This window comes from Camellia sinensis, chromosome 9 (assembly GCF_055761805.1).
Source record: "Camellia sinensis isolate YWXY chromosome 9, ASM5576180v1, whole genome shotgun sequence".
In the NCBI taxonomy this organism is placed as follows: Eukaryota; Viridiplantae; Streptophyta; class Magnoliopsida; order Ericales; family Theaceae; genus Camellia; species Camellia sinensis.
This window is the reverse complement of record NC_138969.1, coordinates 24,471,771-24,494,028: the sequence shown is the minus strand read 5'-3', so window position 1 is coordinate 24,494,028 and position 22,258 is coordinate 24,471,771. Positions and strand designations below refer to the sequence as shown.

Genomic DNA, 22,258 nt, shown 5'->3' with positions numbered 1-22,258 from the left:
ATCCAGGATGCAGTGGGTTAGATTTGGGGACAGAAATACAAGGTTTTTTCATATTATGGCAAGCAGTAGGCAGAGAAAGAATTTGTTGGACTCAGTTTTGGTGGATGGAGTGAGGTTAGAGGATCCAGTGCTGGTAAAACAAGAGGTGGTTAGGCACTTTAGTCGTCAATTTTCTGAACAATGGATTCATAGGCCAAAATTGTCAGGCCCTTTTGCTACTATTACCCTTGAGGTAGCAGTGAGTTTGGAAGATGTTTTTACTGAAGCTGAGATTTGGGAAGCAATCCAAGACTGTGATGGGAACAAGGCCCTTGGTCCTGATGGCTTCAACCTAGCTTGTATTCAAAGTTGTTGGAAAATTATGAAAAGGGAAATAATTCAGTTGATGCATGAATTCCATACCAATGGAAAGTTGTCAAGAGGGATTAACAGTTCATTTATTGTTCTTATCCTTGAAAAGGACAACCCTATAGATTTGGGGGACTACAGACCAATTAGCTTGGTCAGTTCAGTATATAAAGTCTTGGCCAAGGTGTCATCTAGAAGAATTAAGAGGGTTCTTCCAATGGTGATCAGTGAGGTTCAATCTGCCTTTGTTTGTGGAAGGTACATCCTAGATGGGGTGTTAATAGCAAATGAGGTAGTAGATGGGTGGAAGAGATCTAAGAAGAAGGGGATTATACTCAAGTTAGATTTTGAAAAAGTATATGACTCAATAAATTGGGAGTTTCTAGTATCTATGATAAGAAACTTTGGATTTGGAGAACAATGGATTAGGTGGATGAAGACTTGCATTTCAACTGCTAAGATTTCTGTTCTGGTTAATGGAGCACCGACTGAGGAACTTCAATTACAAAAGGAGCTCGAGCAGGGTGACCGCCTATCAGTTTTCTTGTTCATTATAGCAGCTGAAGCACTTAATTTGTTATTGGGGAGGGCTATTGAGAAAGGTTTATTTCAAAGTGCCTTAGTTGGCTCTCAAGAGTTGAGTATATCTCATCTCCAATTTGCAGATGATACCATCATTTCTGTGAGGGTGACTTGAAAGAAGTGTTGAATTTAAAAAGAGTGTTGAGGTGCTTTGAGGTAATGTTTGGGTTGAAGATCAACTACCATAAGAGTGTTGTTTGTGGGGTGGGATTTCAAGAGGACCAAACTAAGGAGTTTGCTTAGACTTTAAACTATCTGACTAAGAAGCTGCCTTTTAACTTCTTAGTCTGCCTTTAGGGGCCAATCCAAGAAAGAAGAGTACTTGGGTTCTAGTAATAGAAAAGGTGCAGAAGAGGTTGTCCTCTTGGAAAAGGAAGTTGTTATCTTTTGCGGGTAGATTGTCTTTGATTAAATCTGTTCTATCGAATTTGCCTATCTATTTCCTTTCATTGTTCAGGATGCCTAAGGGGGTTGTAAAGACTTTAGTGAAACTTCAGTCCTCTTTTCTGTGGGGAGGGTCAGAAAATAAGAAGAAGGTGCACTTGGTTCAATGGAGAGAGGCAACCAAAAGTAAATGGCAAGGAGCTTTAGGTGTGAGGGATTTAGGAGAGGTGAATGATTGCCTGCTGTTAAAATGGTGGTGGAGGTATGGAAATGAAGACAAAGCTTTGTGGAAATCTGTGTTATGCTCTAGGTATGACAGAATTGGTGGTGGTCGAATGCCACCTGTGTCTCACACAGGTGGGATGTCTAATATCTGGCAAGACATTGTGAAGTTGCCTGCAGTGAACCAGCAACTGGGAGAATTTTATGATGACCATTTTAAAGTATTTGTTGGTAATGGGAGGAGAATACATTTCTGGTCTGATGGTTGGGTATGTAACAGAGGGTTGAAGGTTGAGTTCCCCAGATTACATCACTTATCTACTGAGAAAGAGAAAACTTTGCATCAAATCAATGCTAAGAAGAGCAGTACAGGGGTGTGGCAGCTGCAGTTCAGAAGAAGTCTTTTTGCTTGGGAAGAAGAGGAGCTGCAGAGGTTATTACGGATGTTGGCATCATCCCCTGCAATCAACTTTGAAATTGAAGATTCTTGCTCATGGTTGGCTAATAACTCAGGTCAGTTCTCAGTGCTTTTTGTGTGGAAGTGGTGGGTGGCAGCACAAGGACCATGTTTGAATATTCCTGTAGGTTTATGGGTTAATTCTGCTCCACCAAAAATGCAATTCTTCTGCTGGCTAGCTTGGAGGGTAGGGTGAAGACTTCATCTTTCCTAAAAAGGATTGGGGTCTTAGCTGCTACTGTTAGTTCTTCTTGTGTGTTCTGCAATGCTGCTGAGGAAACTCTGGAACATGTGTTACTCTTTTGTCCATTCATCTGGGAGTGCTGGTCATTAATGGTACGGTGGTGGGATCTGGAATGGGCTATACCTGGATCAGTTCAGGGGATGTTGCATTGGTGGTCTGGTGGTAAGTTCAAGAAAAAGGAATTCAGAATTTGGTAGGTAATTCCGTCTGTGGTTTTCTGGTATGTGTGGATATTAAGGAATGAATGTAAATTCAAGGGGGCTCTACTTGCTGTTGAAGATTTATGTAAAAGAATTAAAATGCATATAGTTTTGTGGGCCAAAGGGGTATTGCAGATTGATTACTCTATTTATGATTTTGTCTCTAATTTGTATCAGATTAGGCTGCCTCTCCAAGGTGCTTGAGTTGTGTTTTGAGGAAGCTTCATCTGCTATGTTCTCCTGTTCTGCTCTGTTCTTGAGGGTGTAGTGTTAGCGTGGGTGAAGATCTGTATCTTTGTGTTGAATTTATGAAGCATGATTGCTGGAGTGTGTACTGTTGAATATTTGTAGTAAGTATACTGTTGTGTGTACTGAAGCTCTATGTGTTGAAATTCTGAAGTGTGTTTGCTGTAGTGTGTAGCTCTGCATCTGTGTGTTGAAGTTCTGAAGTGTGTGTGCTGATGTGGTAGCTCTGTATCTGATCTGCAGTTTTGCTGGTTTGTCCTGAAGTGAAATTGTGGCTTGTTTGCAGTTTTGCTGATATGAGGTGTTGAAGTGAATTTCTACAGTTTTGCTCTCAACTCTAGTGCTGGTTTAGATTGATTTTGTTCAGTTTTTGGTGCTGAGTGGTGTGTAAGCTGCAGGAAAAATGTGCTGCTGAGGGCAGAGGTGTAGTTATATGGAACCAGGAGAGATGTGTCAAATGATGTGTAGTCTGGGTTTTTGGTCCTGGAGTGAATTCTGTGGCTGCCTACTCTTGGAGACTTCCTTCAGGTTGGAGACTTCCTTCAGGTAGGGTGATCTACAGACTGCTCTGGCTTTCTTGGTTGAGCTGATCTGTTAGTCTTTGTAGTTAAGTTGGTCTGCTTTGCTTTTTAAGTTGGTCTGCTTTGTTAGTTGTGGTTTGGTTTGCTTTCCTAGCTGATTCTGCTTTTCTTGTTTTGTTTGTTAGTTTCTCACCAACTGAAGCTTGGAGCTTCAGTTAGCTCCAAGCTCCTTTTTATTGATGTTTTGTATCTTTTTGCATGCTTTCATCAATAAAGATTTTCTTTGTCGATAAAAAAAAAAAAAATGCATTTTGATTTATGAAAGAATTTATAGAGGGAAATAAAAAATTCTTCATAAAATAAATTTGTCTTTTAAATTTTGGTTGACTATACAATGGATGTTCACACACAACTTCATTTATTTTTTGTTTTTTCTTTAGACTGCGTTTGGATCTTTAATTTGGATAGAAATTTATAGAGGAAAAGAAAAAATAGTATCAACTATGATGAGAAAAAAAAATAACTCACAAAATTTTTTAACGTAAATTATTTTACACTTTATGATGTAAATATTTTACTCACTTTTTAACCAATCAAATAATAAAAAAATAAATAAAACGTTAAAAAAGTATTTTACAGAAAAATAAACGGAACTTAAATGTGAACTCGCAAAGAATTTCTTTGGTAAAAGTCTACAACTATGCTATTTTTTTCTCTCAAAGTGATTGTCTAAAGCCATGCAAATCAAGACTTAGAATATATTTCTAAATTAACTTTTATTTTCAACCTAATTGCAAGTGGTACTATGTTGATTGACACTTCTGATCTAAATGATATGTTGGTAATAAAATGGATGACTTGAATCATCAAAGAAGGCCCGAGACGAACCACATTCAACTAGATCTTCCAGTCCAATTAATGGACAAGAAAGAAGTCCCTTCCTTTCAGTTTAAACTAGGGGTGGATAAGCCTCGAATTAGGCTTGTACTATATAGTAAGAGAATATGTTGCATCTTAAGCCCACCTTGGCCTAACATTGGGCCTAATTTAATCATCCCAAGGTCGACCTTAAAAAAATTTCAAATTCCAAACCAGCGAACTTAATCTAATAGATATGAGCTATTTATTTATTTATTTATCTTGAATGGATATTAAATTGTTTAGATCCTTTTATTTGTTATTTCAATTTTAAACATTAACAAAATTCAATAATAAAACAAATATGATTTTTAACAAATCTTTTAATTTAAACCCTAGAAAAAAGGATATATATATATATATACTTTTTTTGGTCTTAAATATTTTTTTGACTTTTTTTATAGTTAAAATAATATAAAAATTTATTAATATTTTATAAATGGGCGAGTGTGGCAGGTTGGGTTGGGCTGTTAGAACTCTTTATTCCAAATCCAATCCAAATATCAAATGGGTACAAAATCTCAGCTCATCCTTATGAGCTAAATAATTTTTTCAAAATCAAAAAGTACTAGGCTAAGCCGGGTGGTTCGATGGGCAGCGTATTTAAACTAAAGGAGAAATGCTATTACGTCAAACCCCCAAAAGATGCATATAGTATGCACTTCATATAAAAAATATAATTTTTATTGTACAAAGTATAAGGGGGTATTTTTTTTAAGGTCCCTGATATTATGATTTTATAGTAAAAAGGACATCAAATATTTTCATGATGTCTAAGGTCCCTCAACATCAATCCAGAGAAATTTCAGTCCCAGAGAAAATTGGTCCAGAGAAATTCTGGGAAGAATTTCTCTGGACCAACCCAGAGAAAATTTAGTTCAAAACCAGAAAATTTCTCTGGTTTTAACCCAGAGAAAATTCAGTTAAAAACCAGAGAAATTTGAAAAATCCAGAGAATGAGGTTCAAAGCAAATTCAACACATCCAACTCTACAAAGCCCATGAATGTACGTGTTGTATGTTACAATAGTTGGGCAATTAATAGTTCTTCTATGAGTTTGTGATAGATTTTCTTTAAACTTAATGGTATGAATTTCTCTGGGTTGAATCCAGAGAAAATTCAAATTTCTCTGGATCACTTTCTCTGGGTTGAATTTCTCTGGGTTGAATCCAGAGAAAATTCAAATTTCTCTGAACCTGAAGATATTATATTCAACACTGGATATATATATATATATATGTGCTGACATTGTATATATATATGTATGTATCATATATATATATATATATATACGTTTGCAACCATAGATAAGATAACTAAGAGTGACTGTTTGATTATGGTTGAAAAACCACCACAAAACCCTAGACAACAACAACAATCACATCATCAATGTGGAGACAAGAACCCAAATACCCAGTTCAACAAGTGACGAAGGCACCTTAGATCTGGTTTCGAGAAATTGAAGTCTCCTACTGACTGTTTGTTTCTCGGCGACGCCATTGAAGGCCGGATCCAGTGAAGCTGGAGCTCAATCGGTTGGAGAATGAAGTTAGGGGTGAGGAACAAGAGTTGATCTGGACAGGTATGAGAATGGAGAAGTTTAGAGAGAGAGAGAGAGATGAGTTTTGATTTGGTAAGGTCAAATTTCTCTGTGATATGTTTAGGGACCTTAGACATTAAAAAATAATTTTGTGGATCTCTTCCATTATGAAAAGTGGGAGAGGGACCCTAGACCAATTTTCCCAAGTATAAGTTTTTATTAATCACAAAAAAATATAATTTTTATCACAAAAAATAGAACTTATTCATAATTTTAGTAAAGGTTTAGTTTGAGAGAGAGTTTGGGTTTAATAGACTCATTTTCGAACCAATTTTGGTGATCCGAATTGTTCACATAAGAAATTAAAATGATTGAATATCTGTAACAATATCTTTGAATCATATTTATTTTTTAAAAATGAATGACAAATTTAATTTTAAGAATGACCATCCATTTTTTATAATACAAATTTAATTTAAACTTTTCTATGATATATACAATCTCAATTGCATTTGTAAATGCAATGTGAGCTACGTAATTAATTTTAAAAGTTTGGTAAACATTTTAAAAATTACACATGAGAGTAATGTGAACGGTTTACAAGTTCAAAGTCAACAGTTACCGATTCAAATTTTGAGTTGTTCTCTTTTAACTTTTTTTTTTAATTTTTGTGGAAAAATAATTTCTCCAGTCTATTATATTTTAGTATTACTTGTGAAAGAGGAATATTGTTGGCAACTAGAACTAGATCTAGATCTAGACGATAGGAAACAAGCTGATGACAACTTTGAACTTACAATACCGACCCTAGTCTCTGGCTTATACTCTGCAAATACCATTCAGTTCATGGTGTTTTATTGATGTTTATATGCTACATTTTGTTCTCTTTGCTACATAGTCTTGAAGGATTCATAGTCTCTTTTCACACACAGTTCACTTTTTAAACACTTTTCCTTATTTTTAAAATAAATTTTAACTTAATCTCAATATTAAATAATTTTTTAGAAGTATTCTTTAGCATTTGTCTTATTCTATATACGTATATTTTTTTCTATTTGTTTCTTAAGTCCAAATGTTTTCTGAAAGTCAAATATTTAATAAAAAATGGTTTATAAATCTAATTTTTTTTGTTCATAAAACTCATACAAAATGATATGACAGTAATATTTTTACAAATCACAATGATGGATGTCTTGATTTAAATTAAAAAAATTTCATAAAATGTCATGTCGGATAAAATTTTGGGTAAACTGCACTAATCTCATTAGAGGTTTAGAAAAAATTATTTCCACTTCACAAGTAGGACATAATTACATTTGTTCCTTTAAAATTGTAATTCACATAACACTTGACTCCATATGTTATCAGTAATTCATTCATTGTGTTGATTGAAATATAATATTATTATATTTTTTATACTAAAATATATATTTATTTATTTTTATTTATATGTCTACATGTCATATGCATTTGTTTAAATCATTCTAATTTTATTAAAATGCCAAACCTAAAAAACTTGTATTTTTTGTTTGTTTGTAAATCTCATAAATAATCATCCTAAATTTTTTCTAAAAAATTCTGATGATATAACATTATCCATATTTAATTATACGGTAAATGAATGATAAATGAACTTTTGACTTAGGCCTCGTTTGGCAAGTGACTTTTTTAGTCAAAAAGTCACTAAAAAAATCAAAAAGCCAACAACTCATACCAAAAAGTCAAAGATTCTCTTTTCTCTCTACTTTTTGCACATCTTTTGGTAAAAAGTCAAAAAGTCATCCCAAACATACTAGTTTTTTTTAGCTCATATTTTAGCCAAATAACCAAAAAGTTACTATCATATTTTAGCCAAATAACCAAAAAATTAGCCTGTTCCCAAACAAGGCCTTATTATCAAAGTGGCATATTTGGAAATTTTCTCAAGAGATGTGGCCAAATCACAACCTGGTTTAACATTGGAAGGTTTCTTGGAATTGGGATCCTCCCCTTCATCTCTCTCCTTCATTCCCTCCTTGCAGGGCCTTTGGGTCCACTTTGAGACTTAATTTTGATAATCCGAACCGTTCATATTTTAAGATTTATTCAGTATATCATACCTGTAAAAAATCAAGTTGATCGGATATCAAAAAGTATGTGTTCGGAAAACTGTTTATTAAAAAATAGTTTGTAGTCCCAATTTTCTGAACGCATACTTTCTAATATCCGATCAGCTTGATTTTTTACAGGTATGATATACTGAATAAATATTAAAATATGAACTGTTCGGATTATCAAAATTGGGCCTCAAAGTAGACCTGAAGGCCCCTGCAAGGAGGGAATGAAGGAGAGAGATGAAGGGGGGGATCCTTGCTCGGTTTCTTGACCCACGAGAATTTGGACTACCAAAACACGCTAGGTTGAAACTTTAAACAAACTATTTCAAGTCAAAATTCAAATTTCATCTTTTTTTTTTTTTAGCTGTGACAAATTTCATCTACTTAGTACTCACACTTATATAAACTCATCTCTCTCCTCAATTCTCTCAAACCTTAAAAGTGATCAAACAAAAGTCTCAAGAACCTTCAAGTAGTGACCTGTTTGAGATTTAGACCACCACCATGGAAACAATTTCCTCCACCTTCCACCACCACATCCCGGTGGCTCAACACCCCAACACCACCACCAACCAACTTCTCAAAATCCATGCCCATCATCAACTAACAATTGACACTCAACCCAATCCCAAGACTCCAAACCAGTCGATCCGCCTAGCCGAATCTCTCTCAAACCTCTTCCACCTCCATATTGAACCACCTACCCAAAAACTTTGGAACATCCATTTTGACCATGAGGAGAGGCACAACACTCCGGCTATGTCTCCAAAGGAAGACATATCCGATAAGTGGCATGAAATACAAGATTGTTGTGACTGGGACAATCTTTTGAACCTACTTCACCCCTGGCTATGACGAGAGATTGTCAAATACGATGAATTTGCGCAAGCAACTTATGATGCCTTTGACTTTGACTCTTTCTCAGAGTATTGTGGTAGTTGTAGATACAATCGTGACAAAATCTTTGACAAGTTAGGGCTTACCAAGAACGATTACAAGGTGTGGAAGTACATTCATGCCATGTCACATATGGATGTGCCATGATGGCTTGAGTGGTCAGCCCTAGGTCAAACATGGAGTAAGGATTCCAATTGGATGAGGTTTATGGTAGTGAGTGATGATGAAAAGACAAGGCGAATAGGGAGGAGGGATGTAGTCGTAGCATGGCATGGCACGGTGGCACCATCTAAGTGGTATAAGGATCTACAGAGGAAGCTAGAGCCAATAGGGGAAGGGGAAGCTAAAGTGGAACGTGGCTTTCTAAGCATTTACATATCTAAGAGTGATGCTACTAGGTATAACAAGTCAAGTGCCTCAGAGCAAGTCATGAAAGAAGTGAAAAGACTAGTGAAATTTCTCAAGACAAGAGGTGAACAAGTGAGCCTCACAATCACTGGACATAGCCTAGGAGGTGCATTGGCGTTACTCAATGCCTATGAGGCTGCAACCGCTATCCCTAACCTTCACATTAGCGTCATATCATTTGGAGCACCTAGAGTTGGCAACATCGCCTTTAGAGACGAAATACATCAAATGGGAGTTAAAACACTACGAATGGTTGTAAAGTAAGACCTAATCCCTCGCATTCCGGGGATTGTTTTTAATGAAAGTTTACAAATGTTTGATGATTTCACCGGTACACTGGACTGGGTATACACACATGTTGGAGAAGAATTGACATTAGACGTGCGCTCTTCACCTTATCTTAAGCGTGGTGGGTTCAATGTGCTAGGGTTCCATATGCTAGAGACATACCTTCATCTTGTTGATGGATTCATGAGTACAAGCTGGATGTTTTGCTCGAATGCTAGAAGAGATGTTGCCCTAGTGAACAAGGCATGTGACATGCTAGTGGATGAGCTTAGGATACCTCCATGTTGGTACCAAATGGAAAACAAGGGTTTAGTATACAATGATTATGGAAGGTGGGTTAAACCTAGAAGGGATCCAGAAGACATACCTTCACCCACTAGAGAGGAAGTGCATGACCATGCAATTCATGAGATGGAGGAAAGTTACAAAGCACTTGGACCCTTGTTAAGTGTGTAAAATTATAATGGATCTAAGATTTTTTGTATGAGAATCCTATTGAATTTGAAAAAAAAAAAATTATTAATATTTTTAATTTTTTTAGGAAAAAATATATTCATAGTCTCAAAAGTAAGCCTTTCTTGTGATTTGATCATCAAAATTATTAATTGGATAATATACTCCAATGGTCTTTGTTTTTTTTATTCGACCAAGTAAAATAATTTTTTTATTAATTCAATAAAACAATAGAATGGGACAGTTGGCCAGAAGCCAACAACCAAAAAATCACTTCAATGGTCCTTTAAGTATGTAATTTTTGTCACTTTGGTCCTTTAAGCTTTAATTTTTTTCAAGTTTGTCCTTAAACTTTCATTTTTGTTCTCTTTTGGTTCTGACTGTTTATAATCTTAGCTCTTAAGTTTTTGTTTTTATATTCTTGCCTCTTAGGTTTTGTTATATTATAAAAATACCTTTCTAATTCTTCTAAACTATAATTACTTAGATCCATTTTTTTATTATTATTTTTATAATAGTATTAATTCAAAAGGTTCTAGTTTCCCTTGCAAAGATAAAGATAATTAATAAAGGGTTTTAGAGTTTTTCATCAATAAAGTTCCTTCTTTTTATTGATAAAAATCTAAAAAAAAAGAAGAAAAATATAATTATATGTGTTATTTTCTTGTTTATTTTTTATAATAGTTAATTGCTTACCTTTATCTAATAGTAGATGTTGTACTTCGTAAATAATTTCTAGTTGATTTCGTTGAGGTTTTTTAATGGCTTGATTATAGTATTATTTTTTTTGATTATTGTGTGTGTCAATTTCTGACCACACTACCAATCAAGCATTTAGTTGGAGAACACTGGCAGAATAGATTAAGCCCGAACGACCTATCACAAAAAGAAGAGATTCCAGCAATGGTTCGTCCACCTGGGGGCACTCCGATGATCAAGTCAGTTATCTCTCAAAGATAGAAAAAGTGCTTAACTCACTATTCAGAGCATAAAAAGCATACCTTAGACCTATGAGGGTGCCTCTCTTTTATAGCCAACACAAACCTAGTCCCAATAGAAGCCTAGTTTCAATGGACTTAGGATTACTGCTAATCTTGGACTCCCAATAGGAATGGGATAAACTCTCTAAGAGTCTTATTTTTACCCAAACTGAAGTCTTCTCTCATTCTAGGACTCTTGTCCTTTATCCGCTAATCCCAGATTCCGGTATCTCAGCATATAGCGATCCGTGATTGTGTGTTGTGGTTTATGCCTTGTGTTTCTACCATTTGTTTCCTTATATTTGAGTTTAGGTTGTGTTGAGCGAGTCTGGAACAGGTTGGTTGTGAGTTGGTGCAAGTGGTTGCTGCCTAGGTTTTTGTCTCTTCGCTCGAACGAGGCTTTTTGCGCTTGAGCCTTGGGTACTTATCCCATCGCTCGATCGAGCTTTCTTGCGCTCGAGCGAGCCTTGTCTGGTGTGTCTCTTCGCTCGAGCGAGAAACCTTGCGCTCGAGCGTGTGTCTGCGTCTCTTTCCAACCTAAAGAGTGGCATTCTTCGCTCGAGTGAGCTCTGTATTCCTTTGCTCGAGCGTGCGTCTACGTTGGTGGGTTGTAGACCTGAAGTCTCGCTTTGTCCGCTCGAGCGAAGCTTCTTACGCTCGAGCGAGGTTCTTTCGTTGTGTCTGGTCGGTCAAGCGACAACTCCTTCGCTCGAGCGAGCCTCGCGTACATCAGATCTCAGCAGCAGGAAGTTTAGCACTTTTTTATTTCCTTCTTCCCCTAAAACCCTAGATCCGACTCTCTCTCTCTTTCTCTCTCTGTCTCTCTCTCTCTCTCATTCTCTCTACAAATACTCCATTTCTAGGGCTTTTCTATCCATTTCTCTTTATTAAAAAGCTAGTGCTTTGAGTGGGCTTTCTTTTGATCCAAGAAAATACGAGTTTGGAGCATCTTGGGGTTTCTCTCATCTTTCCTTTTGAGCTTCTACTTTGAGGTAGGAAATTCTTGAGTTATATATATATTATATATAGTTGTTGTTGATTTAAAAGTTCCTTGAAGGATTAATGTTGATTTTGATTTTTGTGATCTAAAATGTAGAGTTTCCAAAAGGGGTTTAATCTCAAATCATTTTATTAAACTCCCAGTGGGCTTGTTTAGTCATTCAACTCAAGAGGGTGATTTAATGGGGTTTCTTTATGGGGATGGGAAATGTTTGGTTTTTGGTGAAAACCCTAGAAATTTAGAGATTTTTGGGGAACATGGAAATGTTCATAAAACTCTTTTCTTTCTTTGAATAGAAGATGAATGGGTGTAAATTCCATATTGTGTTTTGTAAGAATGGTAATCTTTTAAATATATTAAGATAGAGAAATTGTTTTGAAAACTTCATGTGTAGTCCTTGATGAGACCATGTTGCTATGACTTGTGAAATGAGGAAATTGATGGTATATGGTTGACTTGAGAAGGAATGTTATGAACCATGAAAATTTTTGCATTGCATATCATTTCATTTATTATTGTGCATTGTGGTTCTAAATCGAAGAGATTTACATTCGTGAAGGAAATGGTATTGTAATGAGAACTACGGAAGTGTGTAAGGGGTAAATACGGTGGTAAGTCCAGTTAGGGGGTGTAGATGAATTTCGTTAAGTTAGCCTGAGTGTTTATGGTGAAAGAATAGAAAACCGCACGGATAGGTGTCAAGCCTTTCGGTTAATACCGGTAAAAATGACAGCTTGGTAGTGCTCGTAGAGTCTACTTGCAGACACCAGCCTTGGGATTAGTAGTGTCGTATTTACCACCCCTTTGTCTAAAATTGAAAGTTTTGAAATGTGTTGAGATTGCAAGCTTTTATTGAGAAATGGAAATCTTTGAGAAGAACATGGAAATGAAATTTCTTTAAAAAGAGCACTGCATGGCATTGGCATTACATTTAAATTGGGAGTTGCATAACTATATATACTTTGTGAGAATTCTTTACTAGGCTTTATGCTCACCCCTATGGGATTTGGTGCAGGTAAAGATGTGGTGATTCCACCGAACTGAGGGCGTGGATATTTTGTGAAGAGTAAATAGCTCTTTTGTTTGTGTTGTAAACTTGCAAATCCAAGGGCTAATGTGTATGGGTCCGAGAGACCATTTTGGTGTAACCAAGCTATTGCCTTGGAATTTGTAAGCCCTTAAGGGCATTTTGTTGCTTTGAGAATAGATACTTCACCTGCTATAGATTCATGTGTTTTCTTATCATTGAATGTATATCTGCCTGTGGAACTTTTGTAAAGACTCTTTTATTAATTATGCAAAGATGGAAGAATTTTTGTAATTGATGCGAGATTGCTAATTAGTGTGGGTCGTTCATGTTGAATTATTTCGGAGCGTTACATCTTGGTATCAAAGCTATCGGGTTTGAATACTTGGGGCTCGCGGGAAGTGGTCGTTATACCACAATGGGTTCATTTCGCATGACTAGGAAATGTTTTGCTTTTGTGATTATGTGACAGCATGTTTATGCGATTATGTGGGTATAGGATTAGATTTTTGGGATGTTATTTGCGCCTGTTAGGTTCCTTGAGGTCTTAATAGAAGGGTACCTGATCAATACTCATTCTACTAAGAATTATTGGTTTCTCATGGAACGAATCTCATCGCTAAAAAGGATAATTTATATGTGTTTATGTGACTACGTGCTTATGTGGAGTGAATTAAATTGTGTGTGTGGTAGGATGTATGTGGTTACTTTAGCCTAACGTGTGAAGTTAGTGGCGAGAACATTTGGAATTATGTGCTAAATTATTTACTTTGTCTCTCAATTAGGATGTCAGGAAGAGTTCAAACTCGAGGTGGTAGGGGTGGAAGGCGACGTCGAGGTCGCTGGGGAGTATTTGAGGTGCCGGTCCAAGAGGTCCCGGTACAAGAAGAGGGTTTAGGCCAAGCTGACATGGCCGAACAAGTGGGGCAAGCGGAGGTGCCGGGGCAAGTCGGCCAGCCGCAATGGGGGCTCTACCCGAGAGATGACGAGGGCATTGAGGGAGTCCATGAACATTTTGAGGGCGAAGACCCAAGCAAGGGAGAATGTAGCAGAGATTAGAGCTAGCTTCCTCACAAGGGAGTTTCTAAGGGCCAAGCCGGATGAATTCCACGGCGGCCCCGATCCAAAGAAGGCGGATGAATGGTTGGAACAAACCATGAAGACCTTTGATATGCTTCATATAGATGATGGCGAGTTGAGGGTGACCCTTGCTACTTGTTACCTCAAAGGTGACGCCGGCCAATGGTGGAAGTATGCAAAGGGCCGGATAGCACCAACATGGGAGGCATTTGTGACAGCCTTCCAGGACAAGTACTTACCTCCCACGGCTCGGGAGAGGTTAAGGCGGGAATTCAAGGACCTTAAACAACTAAACATGTCTGTGGCTGAATTTGAAGCAGCCTTTTCCAGTTTGCCCCGGTTTGCATCGAAATTGGTAGCGATGGAGGAACGTCGTTGTTATGAGTTTGAGTAGAGGTTGAGGACAAAGATCTTGTTCAAGGTTGCAGGGAACATGATCCGTGATTATGATCGTCTTGTGGAGGCAGCCGCACACGTGGAAATTATAGTGGAGGCCGAAGAGGAGAGACTTCGGAATTCAAGGTCTAGGGGCCAAGGGTCACAGGGGGACTTTAGGCGTAACAAGAAGAGCAGGAGCACTTTTTCGTCCCAATCCCAGCCGCAACAGTCTAGATCCACTTTCCCCTTGCCTAGTACAGGCTCGGGGAAGAGTGCATCGAGTGGATTTTCTTGCTTCAAATGTGGCCAACCGGGGTCACAAGGCTTTTGCATGTCTGCAGAAGGGCGGAGGACAGCAGATGTTGCCACTACCGCCTAATCGATCTCAGAGTCAGTCTCAGAGTAGGAGTTAGGGGCCTACTTGCTTCCAGTGTGGTCAGTCGAGGCATATGAAGAGAGCATGCCCACAGTTGGGAGGCGCATCTGGCGTATCAGGGTCTAGGCAGACATAAAGCCACCAGCAGGCTCACTCAGGTCAGGCTTCGAGATTTTATGAGGGAGCCGCTTCGGCTCAGTCAGTACAGTAGGCCTACACTCCGAGGGAGGAGCAGGGGGTTGATCAGAGGCCACAGGGGCGCGTGTATGCTGTTACCGCGCCAGAGAAGTTGCCAGGATCCTCAGTAGTAAGAGGTATTTTTATTGTGTGTAATTTGCTGGCCAGTGTGTTGATAGATACGGGTGCGTCTCATTTATTCATATCTGCTGCATTCGCATCTGCATTGGGGTTAGAAGTGGCACAGCTAGCGTCTCCACTCAGAGTAGAGTCACCAGTTGGGGGTATAGTTGACTTAGACCGGGGGTGTCGTGATTGTGAGATAGAGGTTGCCGGGCGTAGACTCCCGTTTGCTTTTGTGTTGCTAGACATGTCCAGTTTTGATGTCATTCTAGGCATGGATTGGTTGACTTCGTATCGGGCATTGATTGATTGTTTTCGTCGGAGGGTCACAGTGTGCACCTCGAGTGGAGATTGTTTTTACTTTCTGGGAAACAAGAGTGATCGGGCCCTGTCGCCGGTATTTGATCCTAGTGGTAGAAATGAGCTTAGCGGTCTTGTAGCTACACTTTTGGATAGTGAGAGTGACGGGGTTCGAGTTGAGTTGCCAAGGGTGGTGTGTGAATACCCGGAAGTGTTTCCCAAGGACCTTACTAGTTTTCCACCCCACCGGGAGGTTGAGTTCACCATCGACTTAGTGCTTGGAACGGCACCAATTTCCATGGCGCCGTATAGATTTGCACCTGCGGAGTTGCATGAGTTGAAGATTCAACTCCAAGAGCTTTTAGACAAGGGCTTCATTCGCCCTAGTACGTCACCTTGGGGAGTGCCGGCTCTCTTTGCAAAGAAGAAGGATGGGTCGTTGCGGTTGTGTATCGATGACCGCAAGTTGAACCGAGTTACTGTTAAGAACAAATACCCTTTGCCCAGAATAGATGACTTGTTTGACCAATTTAGAGGGTCTTGTTGCTTCTCCAAAATAGACTTGAGATCGGGGTACCATCAGTTGAGAGTCCAGGAGGAGGACATCCAGAAAATGGCCTTTCGTACACGTAATGGCCACTACGAGTTCCCAGTAATGCCCTTTGGTTTGACCAACACACCGACTTCTTTTGTGGATTTGATGAACCGAATATTTAGGGAGTACTTGGATCGTTTTGTGGTCGTCTTCGTGGACGACATCCTTATCTATTCGACCTCTGAGGAGGAACATGAGACTCGTTTGAGGATTGTGCTTGAGTTGCTTAGGGAGCATCAGTTGTATGCCAAATTTGAAAAGTGTGAGTTTTGACTCACCGAGGTGAAGTTTTTGGACCACGTCGTGTCAAGAGAGGGAGTAACAGTAGATTCCTCGAAGATAGATTCTGTACAAGATTGGGAGCAACCTAAGAATGTCTTTGAGATTCGGAGTTTCTTGGGGTTGGCCGGGTACTATCGTCGATTTGTAAGAGATTTCTCTAGATTAGCTGTGCCTTTGACTAGATTAACTAGAAAGGGGGTTAAATTTGTGTGGAGTGAGGCTTGTGAGAAGTCTTTCCAGGAGCTCAAAACTAGATTGACTACGGCATCGGTATTGATCATTTCGGAGAGGGGTTTGGGATACACTGTTTTTTGTGATGCGTCGCGGGATGGGCTTGGTTGCGTTTTGATGCAAGAGGGAAAGGTTGTGGCCTACGGTTCACGACAACTGAAAACTCACGAGAAGAATTACCCTACCCACGACTTAGAGTTAGCCGCAGTAGTGTTTGCCTTGAAAATTTGGAGGCATTACTTGTATGGTGAGAAGTTCGAAGTTTTCTCCGACCACAAGAGTTTGAAATATTTGTTTTCTCAAAAGGATTTGAATTTGCGTCAACGGAGGTGGATGGAGTTTTTAGAAGACTATGATTTTGAGTTACACTATCATCCAGGGAAGGCCAATGTAGTGGCCGATGCCTTAAGTCGAAAAACTGTGAGTATCTAAGCAAGTGTGGCCATTCGGGAGTGGGCTATGTTGGGTGAAGTCGGAGAATTTAAATTGCAATTGGGTGAGTCCGAAGAGGGTGCAACTTTGTTCGCCTTGAGTGCTCAACCTACCTTGATTAGCAAAGTTGTAGAAGCACAACGGGGAGACCGGGAAATAGAGTTAATTCGTGATAGAATCTCCAACGGGAAGGAAAAAAAGGGTTTGAACATTCACTCGGATCAGAGTGTATGCTACCTAGACCGTTTATTTGTGCCTGAATCTTGTAGAGAAGAAGTGCTTCGGGAGTTCCACCACTCACGCCTTGCGGTACATCCGGGAGGCACCAAACTGTATCGTGACCTTAGCCGTCAATTTTGGTGGAGGGGTATGAAACGGGATGTGGCATCCTTTGTATCCAAGTGCCTTACTTGTCAACAAGTGAAGGCCGAACACCATAGACCAGCAAGTTTGTTACAACCCTTACCGATAACCGAGTGGAAATGGGAGCACGTTACCATGGATTTCGTAGTTGGACTCCCTAGAACACAGCGGGGCAATGATGCCATTTGGGTGACTGTTGATAGGTTGACTAAGTCCTCACATTTCATTCCTATGCGTACTAGCGACTCAGTGGAGCACTTAGCAGAGTTGTATGTTAAAGAGATTGTTCGACTTCATGGGGTTCCGGTAACCATTGTGTCAGATAGGGATCCTCGTTTTACCGCCCAGTTGTGGCAAGGTCTTCAAGAGGTACTGGGAACTAAGTTGACTTTTAGCACCGCTTATCACCCTTAGACCGATGGTCAGTCGGAACGCACCATTCAAATTTTAGAGGACATGCTTAGAGCTTGTGTCCTAGATTTTAAGGGGTTTTGGGAAAAGCATTTACCGTTGATTGAGTTTGCCTACAACAATAGTTATCAAGCTAGCATTGAGATGGCACCGTTTGAGGCCTTGTAGGTCACCCGTTTGTTGGGCCGAGGTAGGAGATGCACCGTTGTTGGGACCGGAGATTGTTAGGGAGACTACCGAGAAAGTTGCTCTCATTCGAAAGAGATTAGCTACGGCCCAAAGCTGACAGAAGAGTTACACCGATAAGAGGAGGCGACCTTTATCCTTTAAAGTAGGTGATCATGTGTTCCTTAAAATCTCACCTAGGCAGGGTTTGATGCGGTTTGGCAAAAGTGGGAAGCTGTCTCCAAGGTTCATCGAGCCTTTCGAGATATTTGAGAGGATCGGGGAGGTGGCATATCGGTTAGCTTTACCGCCAATACGTTCGGGGGTTCATAATGTGTTCCATGTGTCAATGCTTAGGAAGTACGAGCCCGACCCTTCTCACGTGTTGAATTGGGATGATTTGGAGGCAGATGAAGATGTCTCTTACGAAGAGCGACCGGTTCAAATCTTAGACACCCAGGAGCAAGTGTTACAGGGTAAGACCATACCGTTAGTGAAGGTGTTGTGGAAACACCATGGGATTGAAGAGGCGACTTGGGAACGAGAAGCGGAGGTCCACTCCAAGTATCCGGATTTATTTGAACATGCCTAATTGACTTTATTTTGAGTGGAATGCCCCTTAGTGATGAGGGGAGAATGTTAAAATGTTGGTCACATGTTGTTGTATATATATTGTGAAATTGAACATGAGCTTATGGAAGAATGATATTTTGTTGTAGATGTTTAATCTCATACCTCTAATTTGAATGGATGTTGTTTTGATGACATGATGATGGAAAGGAAAGTAAATGTTGGTTGGGTGTTGACATTCTAACTTGAAAATATTGTTAAAATGATTACAATTGTATAAGCACATTTGTTTGTTCGTTTGGCTAAATTTCGGGGACGAAATTCTTTAAGGGGGGAGGGTTATAGCGATCCGTGATTGTGTGCTGTGGTTTATGCCTTGTGTTTTTACCATTTGTTTCCTTATATTTGAGTTTGGGTTGTGTTGAGCGAGTCTGGAACAGGTTGGTTGTGAGTTGGTGCAAGTGGTTGTTGCCCAGGTTTTTGTCTCTTCGCTCGAGCGAGGCTTTTTGCTCTCGAGCGAGCCTTGGGTACTTATCCCTTCGCTTGATCGAGCTTTTTTGCGCTCGAGCGAGCCTTGTCTGGTGTGTCTCTTCGCTCGAGCGAGAAACCTTGCGCTCGAGCGTGTGTCTGCGTCTCTTTTAGACCTAAAGAGTGGCATTCTTCGCTCGAGCAAGCTTTTTCACGCTCGAGCGAGTTTTTTCACGCTCGAGCGAGGTCTGTATTCCTTCGCTCAAGCAAGCATTCTTGCGCTCGAACGTGCGTCTGCGTTGGTGGGTTGTAGACCTAAAGTCTCACTTTGTCCGCTCGAGCGAGGTTCTTTCGTTGTGTTTGGTCGCTTGAGCGACAACTCCTTTGCTCGAGCGAGCCTCGCGTACATCAGATCTCAGCAGCGGGAAGTTTATCACTTTTTCATTTCCTTCTTTCCCTAAAACCCTAGATCCGACTCTCTCTCTCTCTCTCTCTCTATCACTCATTCTCTCTATAAATACTCCATTTCTAGGGCTTTTCTATCCATGTCTCTTTATTGAAAAGCTAGAGCTTTGAGTGGGCTTTCTTTTGATCCAAGAAAATACGAGTTTGGAGCATCTTGGGGTTTCTCTTATCTTTCCTTTTGAGCTTCTACTTTGAGGTTGGGAATTTTTGAGTTATATATATATATATATATATATATGTTATGTATTGTTGTTGTTGATTTAAAAGTTCCTTGAAGGATTAATGTTGATTTTGATTTTTGTGATCTAAAATGTAGAGTTTCCAAAATGGGTTTAATCTCAAATCATTTTATTAAATTTCCAGTGGGCTTGTTTAGTCATTCAACTCAAGAGGATGATTTAATGGGGTTTCTTTATGGGGATGGGAAATGTTTGGTTTTTGGTGAAAACCCTAGAAATTTAGAGATTTCTGGGGAACATGGAAATGTTCATAAAACTCTTTTCTTTCTTTGAATAGAAGATGAATCGGTGTAAATTCCATAATGTGTTTTGCAAGAATGGTAATCTTTTAAATATATTGAGATAGAGAAATTGTTTTGAAAACTTCATGTGTAGTCCTTGATGAGACCATGTTGTTATGACTTGTGAAATGAGGAAATTGATGGTATATGGTTGACTTGAGAAGGAATGTTATGAACCATGGAAATTTTTGCATTGCATATCATTTCATTTATTATTGTGCATTGTGGTTCTAAATCGAAGAGATTTACATTCGTGAAAGAAATGGTATTGTAATGAGAACTACGGAAGTGTGTAAGGGGTAAATACGACGGTAAGTCCAATTAGGGGGTGTAGATGAATTTCGTTAAGTTGGCCTGAGTGTCCATGGTGAAAGACCAGAAAACCGCACGCATAGGTATCTACCCTTCTGGTTAATACCGGTAAAAATGACAGCTTGGTAGTGCTCGTAGAGTCTACTTGCAAACACCAGCCTTGGGATTACCAGTGTCGTATTTACCATCCCTTTGTGTAAAATTGAAAGTTTTGAAATGTGTTGAGATTGCAAGCTTTTATTGAGAAATGGAAATCTTTGAGAAGAACATGGAAATGAAATTTCTTTAAAAAGAGCATCGCATGGCATTGGCATTACATTTACATTGGGAGTTGCATAACTATATATACTTTGTGAGAATTCTTTACTAGGCTTTATGCTCACCCGTATGGGATTTGGTGCAGGTAAAGATGTGGTGATTCCACCGAACTAAGGGCGTGGATATTTTGTGAAGAGTAAATAGCTCTTTTGTTTGTGTTGTAAACTTGCAAAGCCAAGGGCTAATGTGTATTGGTCCGAGAGATCATTTTGGTGTAACCAGGCTATTGTCTTGGAATTTGTAAGCCCTTAAGGGCATTTTGTTGCTTTGAGAATAGATTCTTCACATGCTATAGATTCATGTGTTTTCTTATCATTGAATGTATATCCGCATGTGGAACTTTTGTAAAGACTCATTTATTAATTATGCAAAGATGGAAGAATTGCTGTAATTAATGCGTGATTGCTGATTAGTGTGGGTAGTTCATGTTGAATTATTTCGGGACGTTACACAGCAGATAACCTCGGGCTAGCAGAGATCATCTTGGCTCCATGCCCAGAACACGTGGCACATCGACTGTCACTTCGGTGATACCTCGGCCACGTGCTGTCATTCAAAAATTATGTCACCACAATTATCATTTGTAAAGCAGTACTACTGTTATTTAAATTATCTGATTCAACTTCTTCAATATATGTAATGATTATATATTAATATCATCAAAACTGAGAAATTAGATTTTGATACCAATTTTAAACACATTCACACAATGCTTTAACAATAAAAAGGGATGTTTTTTTAATCATAACTATAATAAAATAGGGCCTTATAGTAATTAATAGAACCTTTGGGTTTATATTTTATTTTTATATTATCTTCAAGACTAAATTGATTTGAATTTAATATTTTAGTAACTTAATTGATAAAATCAAAACTTTAAAGACTTAAACGAAAAGGGTGTTAAACTTTAGAGACTATAAGTGTAGTTTATCCTTTTTAATTTTGTCAATTTAAAATTTTGATTTGAGTCAAACTGATTGAACTTGAAAATGTCTAACTACTAATAAAATATAATTCTAGTTATTATGAAATTTTTTATTTTTATTAGTAAAAAAGAGATTTTATTAATGAAAATCAATGATTGTTTTATCAAGACAAATATCAATAAAGAAAGGAAAGTGTTAAAGCATCAAAGTACTGCAAATCCACCCCAATTAAGTTGACACAAAAAAACAAGCACAATCATATGCTAACACTATACCCAAATTGCTGAGAAATCAACTGAAATAGAATAAAATAAACAAAATAAACACAAAGATGACACCCCAAAGAGCAGAGCAGAAACAGAATCAGCAGCCCTTGACCTGCATCAGCCAAAGCAACAGCGGCAGAAACAACCAAAGCGAACCAAGGAGTGGGTGTAGCTGCTACCCTAGATTTTTATGAAAAGTTGCCACGAAAAGTTAACCAGAATTTTATCCCAAAATAGTGTAAATTTAATGGTAGTAGTATGTTATAGGTAATATCTATACTAAATCTTTTTCACATTTTAATTTTGGATAAAATTGAAGTAATTTTTCTAGGTATGTAACACATCTGATTTACAATTGATATATATTTTTTTGAAAAAAATATATGTATGGATAATGCTATATAAACAAAATTTATGTAGAAAAAATTCATATAGAATGACACGACCCTTTAGGATCGTTTCATTTTGAGTCAAAATATAAATCATTATAACTTATAATAACAATAATATCATTGTCATATCATTTTATATATGTTTTATATATAAATTTTCTATTTATAAATCATTTATATGATTAATAAATTCTGTTATCGTTCCAACGTGCAAGAATCTATAGCAAAATACACAGAAATGCAACTATATCCAGGGGAAGAAAAAAAAGATCCAATAACCAAGTCCATGGATTCACA

At 38.4% G+C, this 22,258-nt stretch overlaps 2 protein-coding genes across 2 annotated transcripts; both read left to right on the top strand.

Annotated features, from left to right (window-relative positions):
* The first annotated feature begins 13,793 nt into the window (after positions 1-13,793).
* LOC145799299 (uncharacterized) lies at positions 13,794-14,285 on the top strand. Its single transcript, XM_082888849.1, has one exon. It carries the CDS (start codon positions 13,794-13,796, stop codon positions 14,283-14,285), a length of 492 nt encoding a protein of 163 aa, XP_082744975.1.
* Positions 14,286-17,379: 3,094 nt separating this feature from the next.
* Positions 17,380-18,316, top strand: LOC145799298 (uncharacterized). Its single transcript, XM_082888848.1, has 2 exons — positions 17,380-17,517; positions 17,930-18,316. Exons 1-2 carry the CDS (start codon positions 17,380-17,382, stop codon positions 18,314-18,316), a joined length of 525 nt encoding a protein of 174 aa, XP_082744974.1.
* The last annotated feature ends 3,942 nt before the right edge of the window (positions 18,317-22,258 follow it).

What these genes read in the sequence shown, in the direction of transcription:
- LOC145799299 (XM_082888849.1), top strand. Translation starts at nt 13,794, where the DNA reads ATGACGAGGGCATTGAGGGAGTCCATGAACATTTTGAGGGCGAAGACC.
- LOC145799298 (XM_082888848.1), top strand. Translation starts at nt 17,380, where the DNA reads ATGCGTACTAGCGACTCAGTGGAGCACTTAGCAGAGTTGTATGTTAAA. An exon ending in TGTGGCAAGGTCTTCAAGAG is followed by an intron (nt 17,518 to 17,929) that starts GTACTGGGAACT and finishes TCACCTAGGCAG; the next exon opens with GGTTTGATGCGGTTTGGCAA.